The sequence below is a fragment of the Coregonus lavaretus genome (assembly GCF_964263955.1).
Source record: "Coregonus lavaretus genome assembly, chromosome: 3".
NCBI classification, from domain to species: Eukaryota; Metazoa; Chordata; class Actinopteri; order Salmoniformes; family Salmonidae; genus Coregonus; species Coregonus lavaretus.
The window spans coordinates 56,045,201-56,066,636 of NC_139990.1; the positions used below are offsets into that span (position 1 = coordinate 56,045,201).

At 45.3% G+C, this 21,436-nt stretch overlaps 1 protein-coding gene across 4 annotated transcripts in view; it reads left to right on the forward strand.

The window, feature by feature from the left end:
- The first annotated feature begins 440 nt into the window (after positions 1-440).
- Positions 441-21,436, forward strand: part of LOC311116283 (dual specificity tyrosine-phosphorylation-regulated kinase 1B-like) — a 29,169-nt gene continuing 8,173 nt past the window's right edge. For 2 of the 4 annotated variants that reach the window (XM_084157397.1, XM_084157398.1), the window contains exons 1-6: positions 442-2,719; positions 16,288-16,433; positions 17,166-17,285; positions 17,956-18,144; positions 18,868-19,015; positions 21,112-21,398. In XM_084157397.1, coding sequence (XP_084013523.1) covers positions 2,575-2,719; positions 16,288-16,433; positions 17,166-17,285; positions 17,956-18,144; positions 18,868-19,015; positions 21,112-21,398 — 1,035 coding nt within the window. In that variant the 5' untranslated portion in view covers positions 442-2,574. Of the gene's footprint in view, positions 2,720-16,287; positions 16,434-17,165; positions 17,286-17,955; positions 18,145-18,867; positions 19,016-21,111; positions 21,399-21,436 lie in introns of all 4 variants that reach the window. The other 2 variants (XM_084157396.1, XM_084157399.1) reach the window with 2 other exon arrangements.

Below are 21,436 nucleotides of genomic sequence, written 5' to 3' on the forward strand. Positions count from 1 at the left end.
GTGATTTTCTGGATTTTTGTTTTAGATTCCGTCTCTCACAGTTGAAGTGTACCTATGATAAAAATTACAGACCTCTACATGCTTTGTAAGTAGGAAAACCTGCAAAATCGGCAGTGTATCAAATACTTGTTCTCCCCACTGTATATATGTATGTATATATATGTGTATGTATGTGTGTGTGTGTGTGTGTATACAGTATATATATCTGCCGGTTACTATAAATGGAGGGGAGCAACTTGGTGGCGCAACTACTCTCGAAAAGGGGGGATGCGAAAAGTCTCAGGGTTGACATCATATAGCTGTGTATGTTAAAATATTTCAAGTACCCCGCATGTAATTTAACATAAACAGGGAAATAAAAATCTGCGTAATGTCTCCTTGCTGTACTGTGACTCTAGGTAGCCCCGCTAATTTCAGAGTTTTAAACATTAATGTGCGTGGATCTGCGTCAACCCAGCTGCTCTCCGAGTGTATCTCCACAGCCCCCCTGCGCTCGAATAGCTGTTGGAACAATCCGCATCGCAGGGTGTGGATCCGGAGCCGGCCAGAAAGGGTAGCCAGCACAGGGAGTAATAACGGGAGAGGGGCGAATATGAGTTAATGCTACCCGGGAAGGACACCACCTCGGAGGTGAATATCCTGCGACAAAAAGCAGAGAATTGAATTAAAATATAGTTCATTGTTTGACCTGGAGGTATCAAAGGCGACAGGAGCGCGAGGAGAGAGCATCGAGCCACATACGGAAGCTCCGAACTGACTGGCAGCGAACGACTGTGTGAGAGGGAGGTGACAGTGTTGAAAAGACTCTTGCTTGCTTTTGTTAATTTTGAACTACGGAGTATTGGGTTTTGTTTTAAAGGCACGTTTTTATTTTACTTTCGCGGGGATCACGACTCACTTCCGGAAACCCACTTGAGCAGTCGCTACAGTTTTTGTATCAAAACTGACAAAGGGACTCCAAAACCGGAATATTGTACTGTCGTCAATGTCTTGTCAGACGAGATACGTCAATTAAAATTAAAATATTATCTGGGAGAGTGCGGACCGGATCTATTGGATATGTTAAATATTGTATTCAAGTATTTGACATTCTGTAGTTAACAGCCTTTGCCACCCGAGTGAAGGGGCGAGAGAGAAGGATACATTGTTGCTGCGTATGAGGACGCGTCTCGCACATCAGAGCAAATCAAAATTGAAGATTCACCTTTTTTTTCCCCATCATCAAGAGAGGCGCATTGACTCTTCCAAGATCAGATACTTTGGAATAGAGAGCAATAAACTGAAACTGGTTTTAATTTGGTTGTGCCTGGGAATACACTTACTTGCACATCAGCACTTTGCTTTGTCGTATTTGTTTTTGCATGCACGTGTTCATTTTTCTTCCTGCACACGATAACATTTTTCACCAGCTAAAGGTTGTTGTCACTCTTGTTTTCAGTTCCGTGTCCCTCTCCTCCTACCCTTTCGACCTGGCAGCGCGTAAGGTCACCAGTTAACTGCGGACTTCGCTAGTTCCGTTCAAGGGGAAGGGTAGATTTTCATGTTTGTGCATCTGGTAGAGGAGACAAAGACAACAAGCTTTTCCTGTGGATGATTTATCTCTCTGAACTGTACCTTTTTGTGTCACTGGATTAAACCACGAGGTTGAAGTCTGGGAAAGAAATAAAACAGCACAGATGTTTTGGATTGTTTTCACCTGCTTATTTTTTTTTTACTGATTAGTTCACTATAGGATACTTACACGGAATCTAAGAGGCAAAGGCTATTTTTAGGGAGAGTGATGGGGTAAATGGTGGTAGTTGGAAATTGAGACCCCCACCCTCAGCCCACCAACACTTCCAGCTTTAGCTCTGGTTCCATTGTCAGCTGCTGAATTATCAAAACTGGAAATCCGAGTGGGGGTCCTGTCTCAGTCAAGCTCCCATATATACATCTCACCCTTGTCTACTATCTGACTGTATCTTCTTTGCATCTTTGACTGGAATTAAACTTTTTTTCAGCACGGAACAATGCATGAAGCTCCGCACTTATAAGAAGCGAACTTGAGTAACCAAATATTTTATTCCCCATATACACAGAGAAGCATATATATCTTAAATAAGAAATACATCTATGAATTATATAAGAATACATAGTTTAAATAATTATATTATATTTTTACGTCAGAAATAAATAAGCATTGTTGCCTGAAACCCAGTTCATTGCCTTAGAGAAACATAGTAATAAAGAATACAGAGGAAAGACGACATGAAACTTTTTTGGAAACAAGTTAATGGTGCCTTTTTAGTTTCGATGGTTCCTAATGTCTCCTCCACTTCAGGATTGAGTTGTTGACAAATAAATATTTTTGTGTGAAACCCTTATGTATACCTGCCTTTCCGGTTCAAACTTGAGTTTTATTGTTGTTGGATGTATATTGCTGGATTGCAACGATTTCTGAGGCGAGGATTACCCCTACAATCTACACTTGATGCATCCTCATAGTTTTCCAAAGTAATTTTTGGAATCCCCAATTTATAAACTTTGATTGACTTGATTTCTGGGATACAGCGGCCCAACACACAAGAGTTTCCGATGGTGATCACTTCGTCAGTGGAGGAGAAGCCACAGCCTTCTAACAGAATGGTCGCAAACTTGCCGACCGAATCCTGGATCAACAACCCAGAGCAAAGTCGCTACTTACCAACTCAGTCACACCTACTCCGGAAACCGACAAAAAGTTAGTACCAATATTGTTGGTTTGTGATGAGTATTCACACTCACACTTGAACATACAGACACACTTAATCTCTCCCTCTCCCTCTCTCTCTCTCTCTCTCTCTCTCTCTCACTAAGCACATGTGTTGTAAACTTTTAGCGGAACAATCTAAGCAAAGATGAAGTTATTTGTCATACTTGAATGATGAGCGTGGAATTATAAGTAGTAAAGTATATTGCTATTTCATCACCTGTGTAGTTCTCTGTGAGACCCCCTCCCCTCTCCTCTCTTCCAAAAGGTTCATCACCTCTGTGGTATGTTGTCATGGAGATTTGTAGCATGTGATATCCTGAATGCTCTTAGTTGAGATATGAGTATTGTGTTTCTTTAGTGTGAGTTTATTTCAGTAAAACGGTCCTAATATCCTTACATGTTCATCCTGTATGACACAAACCGATAAGACCGATGTTCATCATCGCATGAGTCGGATCATGAAGTGTCTGCCTATGGCACAACTCCCTGGTTTCTTTTGGTTGGTTCAAGATTTTTCCAGCGTGTAAATGTTCGGTGTTGTGAGCTGAAGCAGTTTGTGGTCTCTTTTGACTTGAGCATTGGTCATGCATAGTTTTGACTTGAGTGTTGTTTTTGCATAGTTGTCACTTGAGCATTGTTCATGCGTAGTTTCTGCGATCTGTGGTGTTGATGACACTGTGATGCTTATCTTCCAAAAGTCATGAACAATCACAAAACCGCGTGCAATTGTAGTTGTAAAAAAAAAAAGAAGAAGCAGCACGCAGTATAGTGATGACGTAACGAGAGGAGGGCGAGAGAATTGGGGAAAGACCTATCCATGCTTTCCATTACACTTGAAGCTGCAGATCGGCATTGGTCAGGGTCCTACTACTGTTCTCATGGATGCATCAAGTAAACCACTGGTCATCGATGATGCTTGATGGAGAGTTATAAACACTTTTGGTGAATTTGTACAGTTTTCATCATTGTTGTAGAGCGCTTCGGTGGAATAGCGTACACGTGGCTTACTGTAATAGAATGGAACTAATACAGATACTGTAATGTTTTGTCACTGGCATAACAATGGTCTAATTACAGAATCAACCAGTTCATATTGTTCTGACTTCATTTTGGACCTCAGGTTGGATAAACATTTTTTGAACACCTTCCTCAACAATAGCTGTGTTAAACTTTTATGCTCTATCATTTTAAGTTGTTTTAGGTTTATTTTAGTAGGGCCGGGGATTCCCAGGAATACTGATCACAAAAACTCAAGCAAACCCCACCTAGAGGTGTTCCACCTCGGAGACCCCTGCCAACCCCCTCTCCCCTTCTCCTTTCCCACAATTGTCTCCAGCCACTTGTTCAAACAATTGTGGGAATAAATGCATTCCCTTTCAAGGTTACCGTTGCCCAGGCGTTACTGCTGCAGTCCATTGATCTTTTGGTCCCAGTGTTTCCATGGATGGACACATGCCTTTTATGTTCTGCACAGCTGTGCTCTACTTGTACGAGTCGTGTGGTTCACACGTCAGCGTGTTTTACCATGACTGCCCGGCAGCTGGGAAATCCTAGCGAAGCTGAGAGTTCCAAAGTCTGTGTGTGTGTGTGTGTGTGTGTGTGTGTGTGTGTGTGTGTGAGGTTGCAAAACAACTTTATTGATCTGAGTGTTAAACCTCAAAGCCTGTGATGGGGCCCCTCTCCCTTCTTCACCTCCATGTGTCCTATCCTTTTCTAGGGGCCTGATGCGTATTATTTTTAATTCTCAGATTATGTTTCTATCACCTGTTGTGGAGATTCCCTTAAAGTTTCACAGGGTTACATAATATTTGACATTTGGGCAATTCACAGTTTATTTTACGAGTAGCATGACATATTTATGTTTTTGCTGTATAAGTAAAGTGCTGGAGGGAATCCCTGCCCCATGTTCTGTCATGTTTCACAGTATCTGACTGTTATAGATAGATACTCACTGTCTGGACCTGCTGGATCAATACATGTCAATCAAAAGCAACACTTGGATCTACAGGTGCAGGGGTTTTAACTACTTTTGAACACCAGGCTTATTATTGTGTTATTACAGAGGATGTAGCCTGTTTTATTCATCATGACAAAGATGCCTTAGTGTGGTGATATTCAGGCAGTGAACAGCCAGGTCTGGGTTAGTACAGGAAGCAGCTTGTGGAGATGGTGATGCCTATTCAATGGACGGAAGAATAAAGGTGGAAGTGGAGGGAGAGTTGGGGATGGGGGTAGGCGAAGGCATGAATGAATACTGAGTTCGGGGACAATTTTCCAGTTTAAAAAAAATGCTCTTCTGTTTATCCTTTCATTTTATTATTAAGGGTTTCCCATTCTTGCCCAGTTCAGTATCCGTCAATGTTTATCCACTTAATGCTCTTTAGATATAAATTACTTAATTGGCCCATTTTTAAGAACGTTTTCAAACAAGCAATCTAAAGCTTCTATGAGGATGACCACACCAGCCACCACACCCACTGATCCCAGTCTGACCAGCTGGTCCAGCATGGTAGCAGGGAGCCACCTCTGACACTGCCATTGGTCAGACAGTCAATCACAGTCAGTCATGCACTTTGTCCATGGCTGTGCCCTTGATGCTTGACATTGTAGCACTTATTTTAAGGTCACGGCTTTCCATGGTGCCGTTTATCTCAGGAATGTCCCATAAAACTTAAGCGAGGTATCGGCATGCGGCTGAGAGGCCAGGAGAAAGGTTGGGTTGAAAAGTGAAGCACAAGGAGGACACTTGTTGAATAGCTGACGGGATTCACCTTGTAGACTGCTTAGTGTACAGTAGTTTAATGCAGATTCACCCCCATAAGCTTTAAATTGGATTGCAGCATGGCTCAGGAAAGGGCTGTCTGCGTCCCTCGCTGGCCTGTCCCATCCCCCTGCTGAGAGACTCCCTCTTGTGACACAGTGAGCCGCCACTGAAGTGGGCACGGTGTCTGGGGGTTACTTTGAAACTTAGCTAACCTACTGTTGTCTGCCATAGCATGGTTGATATATTTAACCAAGGCTTCTACTTGATTAGAAACTTAACTTCTCATGCACTGAATTAACTTGACTTGGGGATTACCTAAATTGGTGGCCAGAACGTTTTGGCAGTTGGAAAGTTATCTAGTCGCCCAGTCTCCCCTCAACCAGAAGTATTTCTTACTGGCCAGACCTCGACCTCACTCCTAATATTGCTATCTCTATTGGAAGGGGGTGGGGAGATGGTGACACTTTGAGTCCACGTTTACAGCTGAGTGCATAACTTTTTAATGTCGCCATTATCACTTCCTAGTAACAGCGATTTTAGCAGGCTAATTGTAAATCAACGCACGGCTGTAGTTGTCAATTATAACTCAAAGCTCCTCTCTGGACTTTAAGAGGTGTCAGACTCTGTGGGACAGGAGGGGAAAGTGCAGTCTTTATACCCACAGATCTGTGTGACTTTTCAGCTATTTCCCCCTTTTAATTTAAGTTATTTTTATCTGAGTATCCAACTGACTCTTTCTCTGCTGTCTATTTCCGTCCTCACAGTGTGGTGCCGGCTGAGCTGCCGTGTGTAGGTTACTGACTTAATTTCAGAGTCGTGTGTAGGTTACTGACTTAGTTTCAGGGCCCTGAGTAACTGGGTAAGCATTTCACTGTTAGTCTACACCTGTTGTTTATGAAGCATGTGACGAATAACATTTTGGTTTGATTTAACTGTCTGAAACGTATACATGCTGGAGAGAAATGTAACATGTTTGAGAAAGAGTGACTTTCTGTCTGGGTCATTTCTCTTCTGTTTGGAAATCTTTAAAATATGATAGGCCTAACTACTAAGGTCAAAGGTAAAGGCATCCTGAAGTAGAAAATCACAGGGAGAAGACCAGGGCCATATCATAGCTGGGGAAAGAAAACAAATCTCAGGTTAGGCCCTCCGTTAGTGGAGTTTGGACTGTGAAAGCAGCGGTATCTGAAGCAGTCACACAAACACCACGTCCCCACCGCTGCCCTTTGCTCCTTTCCCTCCCTTGATCTTGTTTGTCTCCTGCACTAATTTATGGTCTAAAGGTGAAACGTCTCGTCCACTCGCTTACTGCGGCTGACCCATGTTTATCCTTCTGACTTTCTAGTAAACAAAATACTGACGTTATCATTCATTCCCCCTCCCAAGAATGTGACTGAAGTGATGCAATCAATGCTCTTTATTGCTGTGTTTTAAACAAGATCCCCAGACAGTATTGCCTGTTGGACTGTGTTGTGTTTGGTGTGGTTACAGTTAGTGGCAGGTGCCAGTTACAATGAGCCTGTCCTCCTATAGCGCCTCCCACCAGCATCCTCTGGTGTAGAGGAGGTGGTGGTGGAGTGGTGCTCTATAAACTGCTGTCCCTTGAGATTGTCCCTCTCTGAGGAATGTGATTCATGTGAAAGTTGGTGTCATGTGGAGGTAAACAAATGCACCGTCCAATAAATCAGTCTGGATACAGGAGCTGGTATACAGGGCTAGGGGGGACCTCTCTGCAACACTCTCAAGTCTGTCAAAATGGCCCTTTAGGCTTCACCCCTCCATCTCCCTCAGACAGTAGCTAAGGGGGAAAGTAAGTTTGTCCTTTTCTGTGGCTGTGACTTTTAGACTGTGGTGATGAAGCAATAGGGATGTGTGGACTAGAGATTGTTAGGGAGGCGAGGAAGTAGGCTAAGTGTTTGTGTGTGGGGAGGGTTGAGGTGATTGTGTTGTGGTGGTGTTTCGCTTCACACTAGTTAAAAACGTTAAAGTGTAACACAGTGTGGTCAAAGACTTAGTAACTTAGTTGTAGTCACAATCTGGTTACCTACAAGAGTGTGCAAAGCTGTCATCAGGGCAAAGGGTGGCTATTTGAAGAATCTGTTTAACACTTTTTTGGTTACTACATGATTCCATATGTGTTATTTCATAGTTTTGATGTCTTCACTATTATTCTACAATGTAAAAAATAAAGAAAAACCCTTGATTGAGTAGGTGTGTCCAAACTTTTGACTGGTAGTGTATTTCTAAAACTTTGGTTTACTTTAATGAAGCTACAAGCTAGGTGTTAATAGCAACTGGCTGACTCGTAGTGCTAACGTAACGTTAGCAGCCTGGTAGGGCTAACATCAGCAGGCTAGTAGGACTAAAGTTAGCAGGCTAGTTGGCTAGCAACCTTGCAAGTTGATTTGTAACAATAAATTCATAAAGTATTTGCTTGTAAGTTGGCTGAAAATGTAATTGAAACCAATAGTCATGAGTGCAAATGATTTGGTTTAATTTGAAGTTATACATGAAAAATGTATGCACTCACTAACTGTAAGTCGCTCTGGAAAAGAGCGTCTGCTAAATGACTAAAATGTAATACATTCTGTTAGTTTACCACCCCTTCGACCTCCTCTTAACCTCCCCTCCCCAACATCCCCTTTAATGACGCAAGTTTGAAAGGAAAACATGTTATTGTGCAGCAGAAGCAGAGCTCAGTGTGCTTGTAGCCTGTACCTGCGTGACCAAGCGGCGGTCTAGCCCCGGCTGTCCCACATCTCCTGGCAGACAAACAAAACCCCCGCTCTGCACCCCTCCTCCCCCGGCCTCCCCCCTGCTGCGCATCGCTCACAGTATCCACGCTGACACAGCCACTTCCATCACGGAAAGCACATAAAACATTTAGCATTCAAACTCTCCCCTGCTTCTCTCGCGCTCTCTCTGACTCTCTCCTCCTTTTCTCTCTGTCTTTCTCTTGTTCTTTCATAAGAAAAGTAGGCCGTTTGCGGGGCTGTATGTAAGTTCACACCTGAGTTGTGACTCTTCCCTCTCTGCTTCCTCCACCTGAAGAATCAGACTGACCTCTCCTGTTGGCAGGCAGGACTAGATAGATTGCTGCTGCTGCCTGTACAGGAGCTGAGCTGCCCAGGCTGCTGCCCACCAAAGGAGCTTGGTCACTCTGAGCTCGATTAGAGCTGATCTGTCTAATGAGTTAGTCCAGAGCTGAGGAGAACCTGCAGCCGTCCTAAGATGTGAACAGGCCCTTCTCAAAGGGGGATGAGAACCTAAGGTCCTTTGGGTCACAGTTGAAACTCGTTGGGAAAGGGGAAGTGGTTTAGATGGTGTAGGTGAGCGGCTGTAGGTTGCTACGTTTTTGGCAACGATGACAATCATGCCCACCTGACCCGAGAAGCATGGGAAAGCTAGCACGGCATTGTGTGTTTGATACCTCCTGTTGTGCCACCCTATGTGCCATCAGGGGTTTCAGGCTGCAGATTAGCTTCAGTTGTTGCTGACAAGATGGACATTTGGATTGGCCAACAGGAAGAGAAACATAATAAAAAATATAATACATAAAATGCTGGGTACTAAGCACATCCTCATCCGGTCCAGCTCTCTCTCTGTAGTAGAAGTTGTCCCGCCTGAGCCCAGAAAGTACCACGGCCACAAATCGTCCTGTACCAGGGCTGTTGTCGGCCCTCCTCTCCCATTGCATTTGGGAGAGGATGTAGTTATATTTGTATATATTGTGTGAGCGCTCAATTTACCAGTGCCACTGTTTGATGAGAGGTCGATACAGATGGGTGTTATTTATAGCTTTCAGTCTGACTCAGCTTTGGGGACTGTCTAAAGTTCATTGGGGGCATAGCGGGGGTGTTGGGGTAGAGGGGTTGGTACAAGGGGGTCACCAGGTATGGGGAAGCTGGCATGGACCTCTAGTTGTTTGATGACACTGAGAAATCACACCTCCGTCATGGGGACTTTTGAGTCATGACTTATGTAGTGTTCTGTTTGACACTGTATGACTCTGTGGCTGGTCTTCAGAGACCTTTTGGGTGGCTGCATGTTGGACCCCTTCTCCCTCTCAACTTGCCCCCACTTCCACACCCAAACACAGCCGCTTACACTCGAAAGACCCACTCAGATGTTTCTGTGGATCCCTGGTGGCGTGTTTTCCCATTCGTGTCCCTCCCGCTTCTGCCCTGATTACTAATCTTGTTTCCTCCTCCTCCACTTTGACTCACACTGCCAGACACAGGGATGACATCTCTCACTTCCTGAGAATCCTACCAGCCCCCCTCGCCCTCCTTCCCCCTCCTCTCCACTCCTTGCTGCTAGACGTGTTAGGCACAGTCAGTGTGTGGGTGGTCAAGAGGAAACTAAGAAGAGCATTGGCTGCTCTCAAATAAATAAAGCATTCTGTTGCTGCCCGCCGGCCTGCGCTGTGAGCAGGCCAGTGATATGAGGTTGTTTAGCTGGTGTCTGGGCATTGGCAGGTGGAGATTGTCACCAGGAGGCCAAGGAGGTTTTCCTGACCTGGACTCTGCTTATAAGCCCTAATCGTCAGTCAGCTCCACTCCATAGGATGGCTCACACTTCAAGTGAATGCCCAGAACTTCCTCCTCTATCAAACTACTGTGATCGGTCACATGATGTTAGGTACTTCCCTCCTGCCTGTCTTCATCCTGTTGGATTGTATCCAAATCCAGTGATTGACAATGACCAGATGTACAAGCCAGTCATGTCATGACAATGATCTGATGCACCAATCATGTCAGGCAGCTTTGCAGTGCAGGCTGGAAGTGGACATCACCACTGTGTCCTGATTGGATTGTTGCCCGGCATGTGGAAGCAAGAGCATGACCTTTGAGAAGAAGCTAATGGTCAGGGTCAGTACAGTGAGGGTCCAGAGCCTTTACACTGAGAGACATACTAAGATTCTGGACAACTAGAGGTTTCATGTGGAGGGAGTCACAGGTACATTATGAGATAGAACTTGACAGATGGAATGTCATTCTTGATGTACAAGCACCCAGTCTTGCATACACACATTCTATCTATCTCTCCCTCGCTCTCACACCCCATCTCTCACACTCTTTCACAGTCTGGGCCTGAAAAGCGCAGTGTCAGAGTGCGCAGTATCTGTGTCTCAGCTGTGCCTGTCCCTCAGTGCCAGCGAGCCGGCCGCGCCGGGAGAGATGGAGGGAGAGAGGAGCATGAGTGTCCTCAGCGACCTGACCTGACCAGACACAGTGGGCACCACGAGGGCATGGGCTTAGCTTCCCCTGCCCCTGCGACACTCCCTCACCCTCGCTGGGTCTGCACCCTATTTCCTCGGCTCGCTCAGGACGAGGTTAGCTCGGAGACAGTTCTAGAAGAAGATTTACCTTTTAGAACTTTCTATAGACAGTGGTGCCTTCTCTTGTGACCACATACAAAGGACAAGGTCAGTCAGGAAAGTAGTCTGGCTGTCGTCAGCGTGACGGAAGGGAAAGCATTCTATGCACTGTTGTTCTAAACACTGAAGTAACTTTTTGGCAGCTTTGTGAATGAGTTGCTGTCTTCAAAGTTCAAGGTGATCTTTCCATTCACAGGGGAGCTCTAACAGTACTGCATTACCTGGCTGTTACCTGGCTCTGTCAGGTGTGCCTGTATGAGAGCTTGGAGATCATGACCGGACAGTGGAGAGATGACGGTGGTCCTCCTTGCCCGTGTTGTTGTGGCGGCGAGTGTGTTAATGTAGGTTGTTAGTGTGTCAGTGTACCAGCCAGGCATCCACAGTGTCATTGCGTGAGTGAGTGGGAGGGAAACGGACACCAGTGACTAGTACAGTGGGAAACTGGAGTCCAAAAAGCTTCCTTTTGCTTTAAAGCATACAGATCTACCTCTTTACCTCCACTCTCCCTCCCTTCCATCATTCCTTATCTCGCTCTTTTCCCCCCCCTGCCTTTTGCCCTGTGTCCAACTTTGGCTTGGTGGCACCACTGCTCCTGTTACCCTAACAGGGTATAAGAGGGGTCAACACGGACAGGGGCGGGGAGGGGGGAGGGACGGGTGGTTCAGCTGTTGGCTTTACACCCCCCACCCCATTTCCTTCCTGTTCCTTAGAGACAGGGAGTGGGCTGGTCTGTTGCTATGGTGACACACTGATTGGCAGCTGTATTTGGTCAGCTATAGAGGGGGGGTGGTGGGTTCCTCATGGCCCATGCATGGTTAATTGGTGCAAATGATTACTTCAGACACCCCTGTTTGTATATGTTTAACCCACTCCGATTTGACACTTGCATAAGTGAGGATGAATTCTACCCCAAGCAGTACACCTGTGTGTCTGTCTATAGATGGCTGTGTGCCCTTACCTACTATATTTTATTAATATCCAGCCCCATTAGAGACAACATTTGTGTGAGTGCTTTGGCCGGTTGGGGGAGAGAGCGAGAGAGAGAGGGAGGGAAATATGTAACAGGCAGAGAGAAATAGAGGAGGAATAGGGAGGGAGAGAGCGGCATTGTGGGAAGGGTTGCTGATACAGCACAAGCTACCAGGTTTATTTATAGAGACCTCGCCGCCCAGCCCTTGGATACTAGCAGCCAATGAGCAGCCAGAGAGGAAGGGGGTGTCACACTCAGGAAGTTCTCAATGTGTTCACTTCAGCATTTAAAGGCACAGTGTGACATTACTCAGTGCTCGGCAGATAGCCCTCATAACTATCGTCATTTCCCTCCCAACTGAGGCCAGGGCAGAACAAGGCCTCTCATAACAACAGCAGTTTCCATGCGTTATGAGAATTTTCTTCTGTTTTTTTTTGTAGACCGATTTTCTACCGTTTTCTTTGCAATTCTGATCCAAGTGCATCTACAGTCATTACTGTAGCATAAAACCACAACATTGCAGGTGCAGCTGTCCTATTTAGTTTGACCATTTAAAGCTGTGTTGTATTGTTAAACTCTCACAATGCATGGCCAATGCTGATGGAGATTTATTAAACAGTCTTTGCTGTAGAACATTGTCATATTGATCTGAAAGGCTGATTAACTGTAACTCTGTAAGCTCTGGATACAGGTCTGCGTGAGTGCAGTTACATGCACACAATAATGCGATTATTGTGGATAGTCAGATTAATATAATTGTTTGATTAAAACGTTGACATGCTTTGCAAGAAGAACGATTTCCCTAATAATCCTGTTTACATGGACACATCTGAAATCAGGCTACCTGAAAATAAATGTTGTACCACAGCGAGCATATTTGATTCTGAGTTCGGACATTGTATTTGAAAATGACTTCTAAGATGCATACATTGTTGTTCCGAACACACTTCGCTCGCCCGGCTGGTGCTAGCACATGCGCAGATCAAAGACACCGCTGGAATGTCGGTGTTTACATGTCCGAATAATTTAAAAGATTGCTCAGAAAACCAGTTGTTTTAAGATGAACAGAGTAAGGTGTTTACATGACTATTGCATAATCTGCCTACTGCCATAATCCGTTTAATATTGAATTATTAGTGTGCATGTAAATGTACTGTGTGTGTGTGTGTTTCGAGTTTTATTAGTCGTATGTACAGGATACACATGGCATACACTGTTCAACGAAGTGCTTACTTGCAGGTACCTTCTCGACAATGCAACAACAATGATAAATATTATAAATATGTTTGTGTCCATGTGTTTCTCTTTTTCTCTGTATTTGTGCCGAGAGAGAAAGCAGTTTGAGATGAGTCACGTATGTCATGTTTCCTCCTTCCCTCTCAGCCCCCCTCCTGATGCCAGTGTTGGGACTCCTCCTATCACAGGAGTGAATGCATGCAGTCACTCTTCAGGATTGATGGTGCACAGACGTGCTGTTTTGCACTTTGTTTAAACTACGGCCATTGATCGGCGGGCTATTTCAAGTTGTAATGTGTCGTTGATAAATTTCACCCCCATTACTCCTCACTTTAAAAGCCAGTGATGAAAGCATTGGCTGTGAAATATCTCATCAATTTCATATACCCCCTTTTCATATTCCTCTTTCTGCACTTTACCGGAGACATGCAATTAATCTGTTGGTTCTGCAGGACACTAGCACAGTGGTCGAGGTTTTCATCAGCAACTTAGGACATTACACTGGAAGATGTGTTGAAAGGGTTTGCACTAAAAGTAACCAAACCGTTGAACAGGACATGTTGTTGGTACTGTTCAGTAGTGTAAAGTCATTGGTGCGCCATGTCCTCTGTTTAATCTTCCTCACATCTGGAGGGAAGAACAGAGTTGGGAACGGACAGACTGTATTAGTTAAGGGACATCATTTCCCTGTCATTTGACATTTTACCGGCAGCATTTTAATTTACCGGACATTTGAGAAATGTACTGGACCCATATGCATTGGGTACATAACCTGATTAGGGCGTCCACCCACTGTGCTCAGAATGACAGAAATCACATTTAGATTATGGTAATTCATATTAACAGAACATGCAAGTCGAGGATGCAACGATGTGCGGTCCATCTTAATGACTTCTGATGCGCACTTTGAAGATGCACATTTACTTTTCCTCAGCTAACAAGAAGAGTAACGAACAGCAAAATCACTAGCCTATGTCAATCTACTATCCCCCATAGTGGAAAAGTTTACCTATTCTATTGGTCAGCTTGTTGAGAAAGAAATGGCCTATTCCAAACTGACTCTGGGACAGTTGTGGGACGATAGATCCCAAATTCATCCAACCAGTAGGCCTAGGCTACATGAAAATGAGTCTGATGCAACCGATCAGAACGTTTAGCTTAAAATGATAAACTATTATTTCTTCACATTATAAGGGCAGCAATGGGCACAAGGCATTAGGCTACGCACAAATGTTCATTCTATAATGTAGTTAGTGGGAAAACACTTATCTAAAGTGTACCGCACATGCAAGTGGTTTCATGTGACAGAGATGGAAATATCTGTTAGAAATTTAGAAAGAGGGAGATCTAATATGCAACAACTAGCATGGGTTGCTAATATGACTAGGATTGTGCCTTTGGCTACTGGACAATGAAAGAAAAGTTTATTATAAAATAATTGCCTCTAATATGGTCTGATTTTGGCTAGGCTACTTTGAGGCAAGGTAAGACATGCCTCATAATATGTAGTAAAAAGTTCAGGTTTCAAACAATTAAGTATATGTTTTCAAAATGCGTACTGCCTCATTGCAAAATGGTGTGTGACACGCGGATGAAGCCTGCTTTCTGTTGCCTATGCATTTGCTGTTTGAGACGCTGTAGCAGCAGCTCTCGCGCTGTCTGACAGATTTTCCACTCTGTATCTGTATGCTGTATGTGTGATAAATATGATACATAACGAATATACTGTATATGCGCCAATTTAATTCCACTAAATTATGCAAATTAACCTATAGACCGATAAGCATGACCAGTCAAATGTATTTCCATCGACTGGTATTTCCATCAATGAATAGGCTAAAAAGCATTATTCTCCTAGACAATTGACCGGCGGCAATTTTATTCATCGGCTTTTCAAAAAAATATATATCGGCCAAAAGCCGTCTATTAGCGGCTAACGGAAACCCTGGTCTGAACTTAAACTTTGATTCAAACTTTAACTTAACAACCAGGATGAACGTCTTGTCATAAACCTTCTACCATCCACAACTAGGTCAAAGCATGGTCTGACCCCTTATGTGTTTAATGCCAGTGGAAGGAGTTTCCAGGCTGGTTTGCTGAGCCACTGGCGGATGTTTTTTGTTTTTGTGCGAGCGACCAGCCCCTCTCTAGCTAAGTAAGTAAGTGAGTGAGTGAGGTCAAAATTCTGCAGAGGCCAAGGTTTACCCAGGAGCCAGCGGTCCAAACTGCTGTGTCTTGGCTTTGGTGGAAATCAGGCTTGAGCGTGCGGCGCTGTCACCACCACACCGGACTGCTCTTACCAAGCCTGCTGTGTTCCAGCCATGCTTTTAGCTCGACTGCAGTTAAACTGCAGTCAAAGCAAAGTCTCAAGGCTGCCGAGAATCTCAGTCCAGTTGAGCCTGGGATTCTGACAGAAGAACAAGTCTGGTGGAACTTAATGACAAAGCAAAGCAGCACACTAAACAGTGACTCATCGTTTTTTTGTAGGATGATGCAACAGTGTTGTCATACAGTGGTTTGTCCCATTGAAGCCCATCTTTGCTAGCTCCCTTGACAGAATCAGAAGATTTTAGTGCTCACAACATTCAGCAACAAAAATGATTTGGTTAAGGTTCCATCTTCTATATCTTGTGAGAAGCCACCTCTCCTCCTGTCTTTTCATATAAAAGCAGGAGTTGGCGAGAAAGAGTTCTGCTTGGAAATGTCCTCCTGGTTTTGAGGTGTGACAATATGGTCTACTGACCTCCACAAAGGTCTCTTATATCTTTCTTGCCGTCACACACACACACACACACACAGACACACCGGCCTTGTCAGGTTGACCTGCGCTAATGCTGTTTAGGCTGAAACAGGACACCCTCTTGCATAGAGATATTTCACTCCACCATTATTTCTGTGGTCTTTCTGGCAGGGAGCTAAATGGCCTTGAGGAGTGGTACCCTACTAAGTACCCACCCCACCCTTTTGCTCTTCATCTTTGATAGGGTGTATGTGTGTGACTTCAAGGAACAGCCAAGAAGGGTGTGAGAGCACGTGTGCTTTTCCTCTGCAGTGCAGTGCTCGTGCCCACACCCACGGCAGTGCATGTATGATGCGTGAGGAAGCTTCATGTCGATGTGTTTTTTCTAAAAACCTCTCCCTCTCTCTCTCTCTCTCTCTCGTCCTTTCTTCCCCCTTTCCTCCATCTCTCCGTCTATCCTGCGAAGGTGGAAGCAGCTCAGGATGCAAGCCCCCCTCCTCTACCCTCTGCCAGCCTGCCGCCTTGGGCTTCTCCCCCGCTGAGCCAACCATGTCGAGCCAGCACAGCCACCCCTCCTTTAGCAACATCCACTCCATGGCTGAACAGCAGCAGGTACCTAGCGGCTAACGCCCTCACAGCGCACTCCTCTAATGCTCTGTTTAGGAACAGACCTTACACTGATGCTATACACACACAACACACCCTGAGGCTATACACACACACCTGACGGTGTACACACCTTATACTGACGCTGTACACACCTTATACTGACGCTGTACACACCTTATACTGACGCTGTACACACCTTATACTGACGCTGTACACACCTTATACTGACGCTGTACACACCTTATACTGAGGCTATACACACCTTATACTGAGGCTATACACACCTTATACTGAGGCTATACACACCTTATACTGAGGCTATACACACCTTATACTGAGGCTATACACACCTTATACTGAGGCTATACACACCCACAACTCATCACGTGCAAGTAGGTATTAGCATCACATACTGGATGGACATAATGAGAGGCTACCTACCTGTTGGATTGTAATATACATCCACAACCTCAAACACGTCAGCATCACATACTCTATTGACAAACAGCTACAACCACCATCACTGATACTATTCTGTGGCTAGGCAACAGTGTTGCGTGTATACATAGGTTAACTCAAACATGCACAGTTATGTCATTGGAAATTACTCCTTCCACTCGCATTGAATAGTGTCCTTTACATACTTTAGTTCTAATAACTGCTAGTTAGAACACTGCAGGGATGTCTTGGCCAGTTTTGGGGCTCCCCTCACCACCTGTCACCTGTCCCCTCCAGGTGCTGTCTGATGCGACCATACTGCAGAGGAGGATCCCCCCAAGTTTTCGAGATCCCTCCAGCGCCCCGCTGAGAAAACTCTCTGTCGATCTGATCAAGACTTACAAGCACATCAATGAGGTGAGTGAAGTGTGTCTGTCAGCCAGGACTGCTGCAGGAGCCATGATCTCCAGGAAACATCACCTCACAGCTGACCTGCTGGGATCCGGCCCGGGAGGGTCCAATCCGGCTCGCGGGTGGTTTGAGTAAAATAAAAATGTATTTATTTGTATTTATTTTATACTATACTATTATACTTTCAAATGACTAAAACCGAATCAAAATTCTGTAGAAATGTCCATCTCGCTTATAATCACCGAAATGAAAGCTAGCAAGTCAGGGAACATCAGAAATTCCCCAAATGGATGTATAGAGGATTTTTTTGTGTGAATATTGACGGTGAGGAAGTATAACCAATTTTCAGTGTGACCTCGTTGAAGACCGAATGTGGCCTCCAGGGCAAAATGAGTTTTACACCCCTGGTATAAACATTAGATGTAGGGTTGCAAAATTCTGTTTACTTTACCAAATGTTCCTGGTTTTCCAGAAATCCCGGTTGAGTTTTGCAACCCTAGGTATATGTAACTTCATTAGCATAAACGGATGAACTAGTGAAGGATATCAGTTTTATCATTGGTTTGGTTCTCCGAGATCTATCCAAACAGTAGTATGGGAAACATCAATGACTTACCCCTCTTTCTCTTTTCCCGCCCATCCCTTCCTCTCTCCATCTCCTCTCCTCCGTGTCCAGGTGTACTACACGAAGAAGAAGCGGCGTGCCCAGCAGGTGCCCCCGGAGGACTCGAGCACTAAGAAGGAGCGGAAGGTGTACAACGACGGCTACGATGACGACAACTACGACTACATCGTCAAGAACGGGGAGAAGTGGCTGGACCGCTACGAGATAGACTCGCTCATCGGCAAGGGTTCCTTCGGACAGGTCAGTGGACATAGGGTAGAGGGGAGGGCAGGTCAGAGGAGAGAGGGGAGGACAGGTCGGTGGAGAGAGGGTAGAGGGGAGGACAGGTCAGTGGAGAGAGGGTAGAGGGGAGGACAGGTCGGTGGAGAGAGGGTAGAAGGGAGGACAGGTCGGTGGAGAGAGGGTAGAGGGGAGGATAGGTCAGAGGAGAGAGGGGAGGACAGGTTGGTGGAGAGAGGGTAGAGGGGAGGACAGGTCAGTGGAGAGAGGGTAGAGGGGAGGACAGGTCGGTGGAGAGAGGGTAGAAGGGAGGACAGGTCGGTGGAGAGAGGGTAGAGGGGAGGATAGGTCAGAGGAGAGAGGGGAGGACAGGTTGGTGGAGAGAGGGTAGAGGGGAGGACAGGTCAGAGGAGAGAGGGTAGAGGGGAGGACAGGTCAGTGGAGAGAGGGTAGAGGGGAGGACAAGGAGGAGAGAGGGGAGGAGGGAGGAAGAAGAGGATGGAATAAATTTGAGGAGGACCACTTCCAAAGTTGAAGGTGTGAAGAGTTGCATGTGGTGAATGAAGTATTTCTACAGACGTGAGGAGAATGAAGGGGTCATTGCTCTTGTGGGCCAGAGGAAAGAGGAGAGGGATAATGACTGTATTTTGTTTGGTGAAGGAGCTTTGCCTTCGCCCCTACCACCTGCAAATACTACAAACAACATGGCTGCCTGTCTGAGCTGTGACCTTTGCCATCCCGCAGGTGGTGAAAGCGTATGACCACCACGAGCAGGAGTGGGTGGCCATCAAAATCATCAAGAACAAGAAAGCCTTCCTGAACCAGGCCCAGATAGAGCTGCGACTGCTGGAGCTCATGAACAAACACGACACTGAGATGAAGTACTACATAGGTGAGGACGCGCACACACACACACTCTATCTGTGCTTTAAGCTCGCACTTAAGATCTAACACTATTGCATTGTATACCATCTACTAAAATTAATTGATACTGTGCCTCTGACGTCACATGCAACCCGCTCCACATTTAACATCTCACTTGAAATATAGACCAACGCCCTACTTCTCATATATCCCTATAAAAAAAGTATTTAGTCAGCCACCAATTGTGCAAGTTCTCCCACTTAAAAAGATGAGAGAGGCCTGTAATTTTAATCATAGGTACACATCAACTATGACAGACAAATTGAGGGAAAAAAATCCAGAAAATCACATTGTAGGATTTTTAATGAATTTATTTGCAAATTATGGTGGAAAATAAGTATTTGGTCACCTACAAACAAGCAAGATTTCTGGCTCTCACAGACCTGTAACTTCTTCTTTAAGAGGCTCCTCTGTCCTCCACTCGTTACCTGTATTAATGGCACCTGTTTGAACTTGTTATCAGTATAAACGACACCTGTCCACAACCTCAAACAGTCACACTCCAAACTCCACTATGGCCAAGACCAAAGAGCTGTCAAAGGACACCAGAAACAAAATTGTAGACCTGCACCAGGCTGGGAAGACTGAATCTGCAATAGGTAAGCAGCTTGGTTTGAAGAAATCAACTGTGGGAGCAATTATTAGGAAATGGAAGACATACAAGACCACTGATAATCTCCCTCGATCTGGGGCTCCACGCAAGATCTCACCCCGTGGGGTCAAAATGATCACAAGAACGGTGAGCAAAAATCCCAGAACCACACGGGGGGACCTAGTGAATGACCTGCAGAGAGCTGGGACCAAAGTAACAAAGCCTACCATCAGTAACACACTACGCCGCCAGGGACTCAAATCCTGCAGTGCGAGACGTGTCCCCCTGCTTAAGCCAGTACATGTCCAGGCCCATCTGAAGTTTGCTAGAGTGCATTTGGATGATCCAGAAGAGGATTGGGAGAATGTCATATGGTTAGATGAAACCAAAATATAACTTTTTGGTAAAAACTCAACTCGTCGTGTTTGGAGGACAAAGAATGCTGAGTTGCATCCAAAGAACACCATACCTACTGTGAAGCATGGGGGTGGAAACGTCATGCTTTGGGGCTGTTTTTCTGCAAAGGGACCAGGACGACTGATCCGTGTAAAGGAAAGAATGAATGGGGCCAAGTATCGTGAGATTTTGAGTGAAAACCTCCTTCCATCAGCAAGGGCATTGAAGATGAAACGTGGCTGGGTCTTTCAGCATGACAATGATCCCAAACACACCGCCCGGGCAATGAAGGAGTGGCTTCGTAAGAAGCATTTCAAGGTCCTGGAGTGGCCTAGCCAGTTTCCAGATCTCAACCCCATAGAAAATCTTTGGAGGGAGTTGAAAGTCTGTGTTGCCCAGCGACAGCCCCAAAACATCACTGCTCTAGAGGAGATCTCCATGGAGGAATGGGCCAAAATACCAGCAACAGTGTGTGAAAACCTTGTGAAGACTTACAGAAAACGTTTGACCTGTGTCATTGCCAACAAAGGGTATATAACAAAGTATTGAGAAACTTTTGTTATTGACCAAATACTTATTTTCCACCATAATTTGCAAATAAATTCATTAAAAATCCTACAATGTGATTTTCTGGATTTTTTCCCCTCATTTTGTCTGTCATAGTTGACGTGTACCTATGATGAAAATTACAGGCCTCTCTCGTCTTTTTAAGTGGGAGAACTTGCACAATTGGTGGCTGACTAAATACTTTTTTCCCCCACTGTAAATATAATGCTACATACATATCAATCCAGTAGCCTTGGTAATGATAAACCTGTCACAGAATCACCTCTTCCTCACTAAGCTCCTATAGCACTGGGTGAGGTGATTGACACACAATAATAGATGGCATTTATATGGCCGAGCTGTTTTCCATGTGGTCAAAGCACCTTGCTCTCCACTCTAAGGGCACACTGTCACTCTGGAAGTCCCCTCAACCACTACCCATGTAGAGTAGCGCACTCGGATAGGTTACTGCAGTATACAGTATACCCTACTAACCTCCCCTCCCCCTCTTCCCTCCTCTCCCCCTTTAGTCCACCTGAAGAGGCACTTCATGTTCCGGAACCACCTGTGCCTGGTGTTTGAGCTTCTCTCCTACAACCTGTACGACCTCCTGCGCAACACCAACTTCCGCGGCGTCTCTCTCAACCTGACCAGGAAGTTTGCCCAGCAGCTGTGCACGGCGCTGCTGTTCCTGGCCACGCCCGAGCTCAGCATCATCCACTGCGACCTCAAGCCCGAGAACATCCTGCTGTGCAACCCCAAGCGCAGCGCCATCAAGATCGTGGACTTTGGCAGCTCATGTCAACTAGGCCAGAGGGTGAGGAGACTAGCTGACTAACCAAGCACAGAGATATA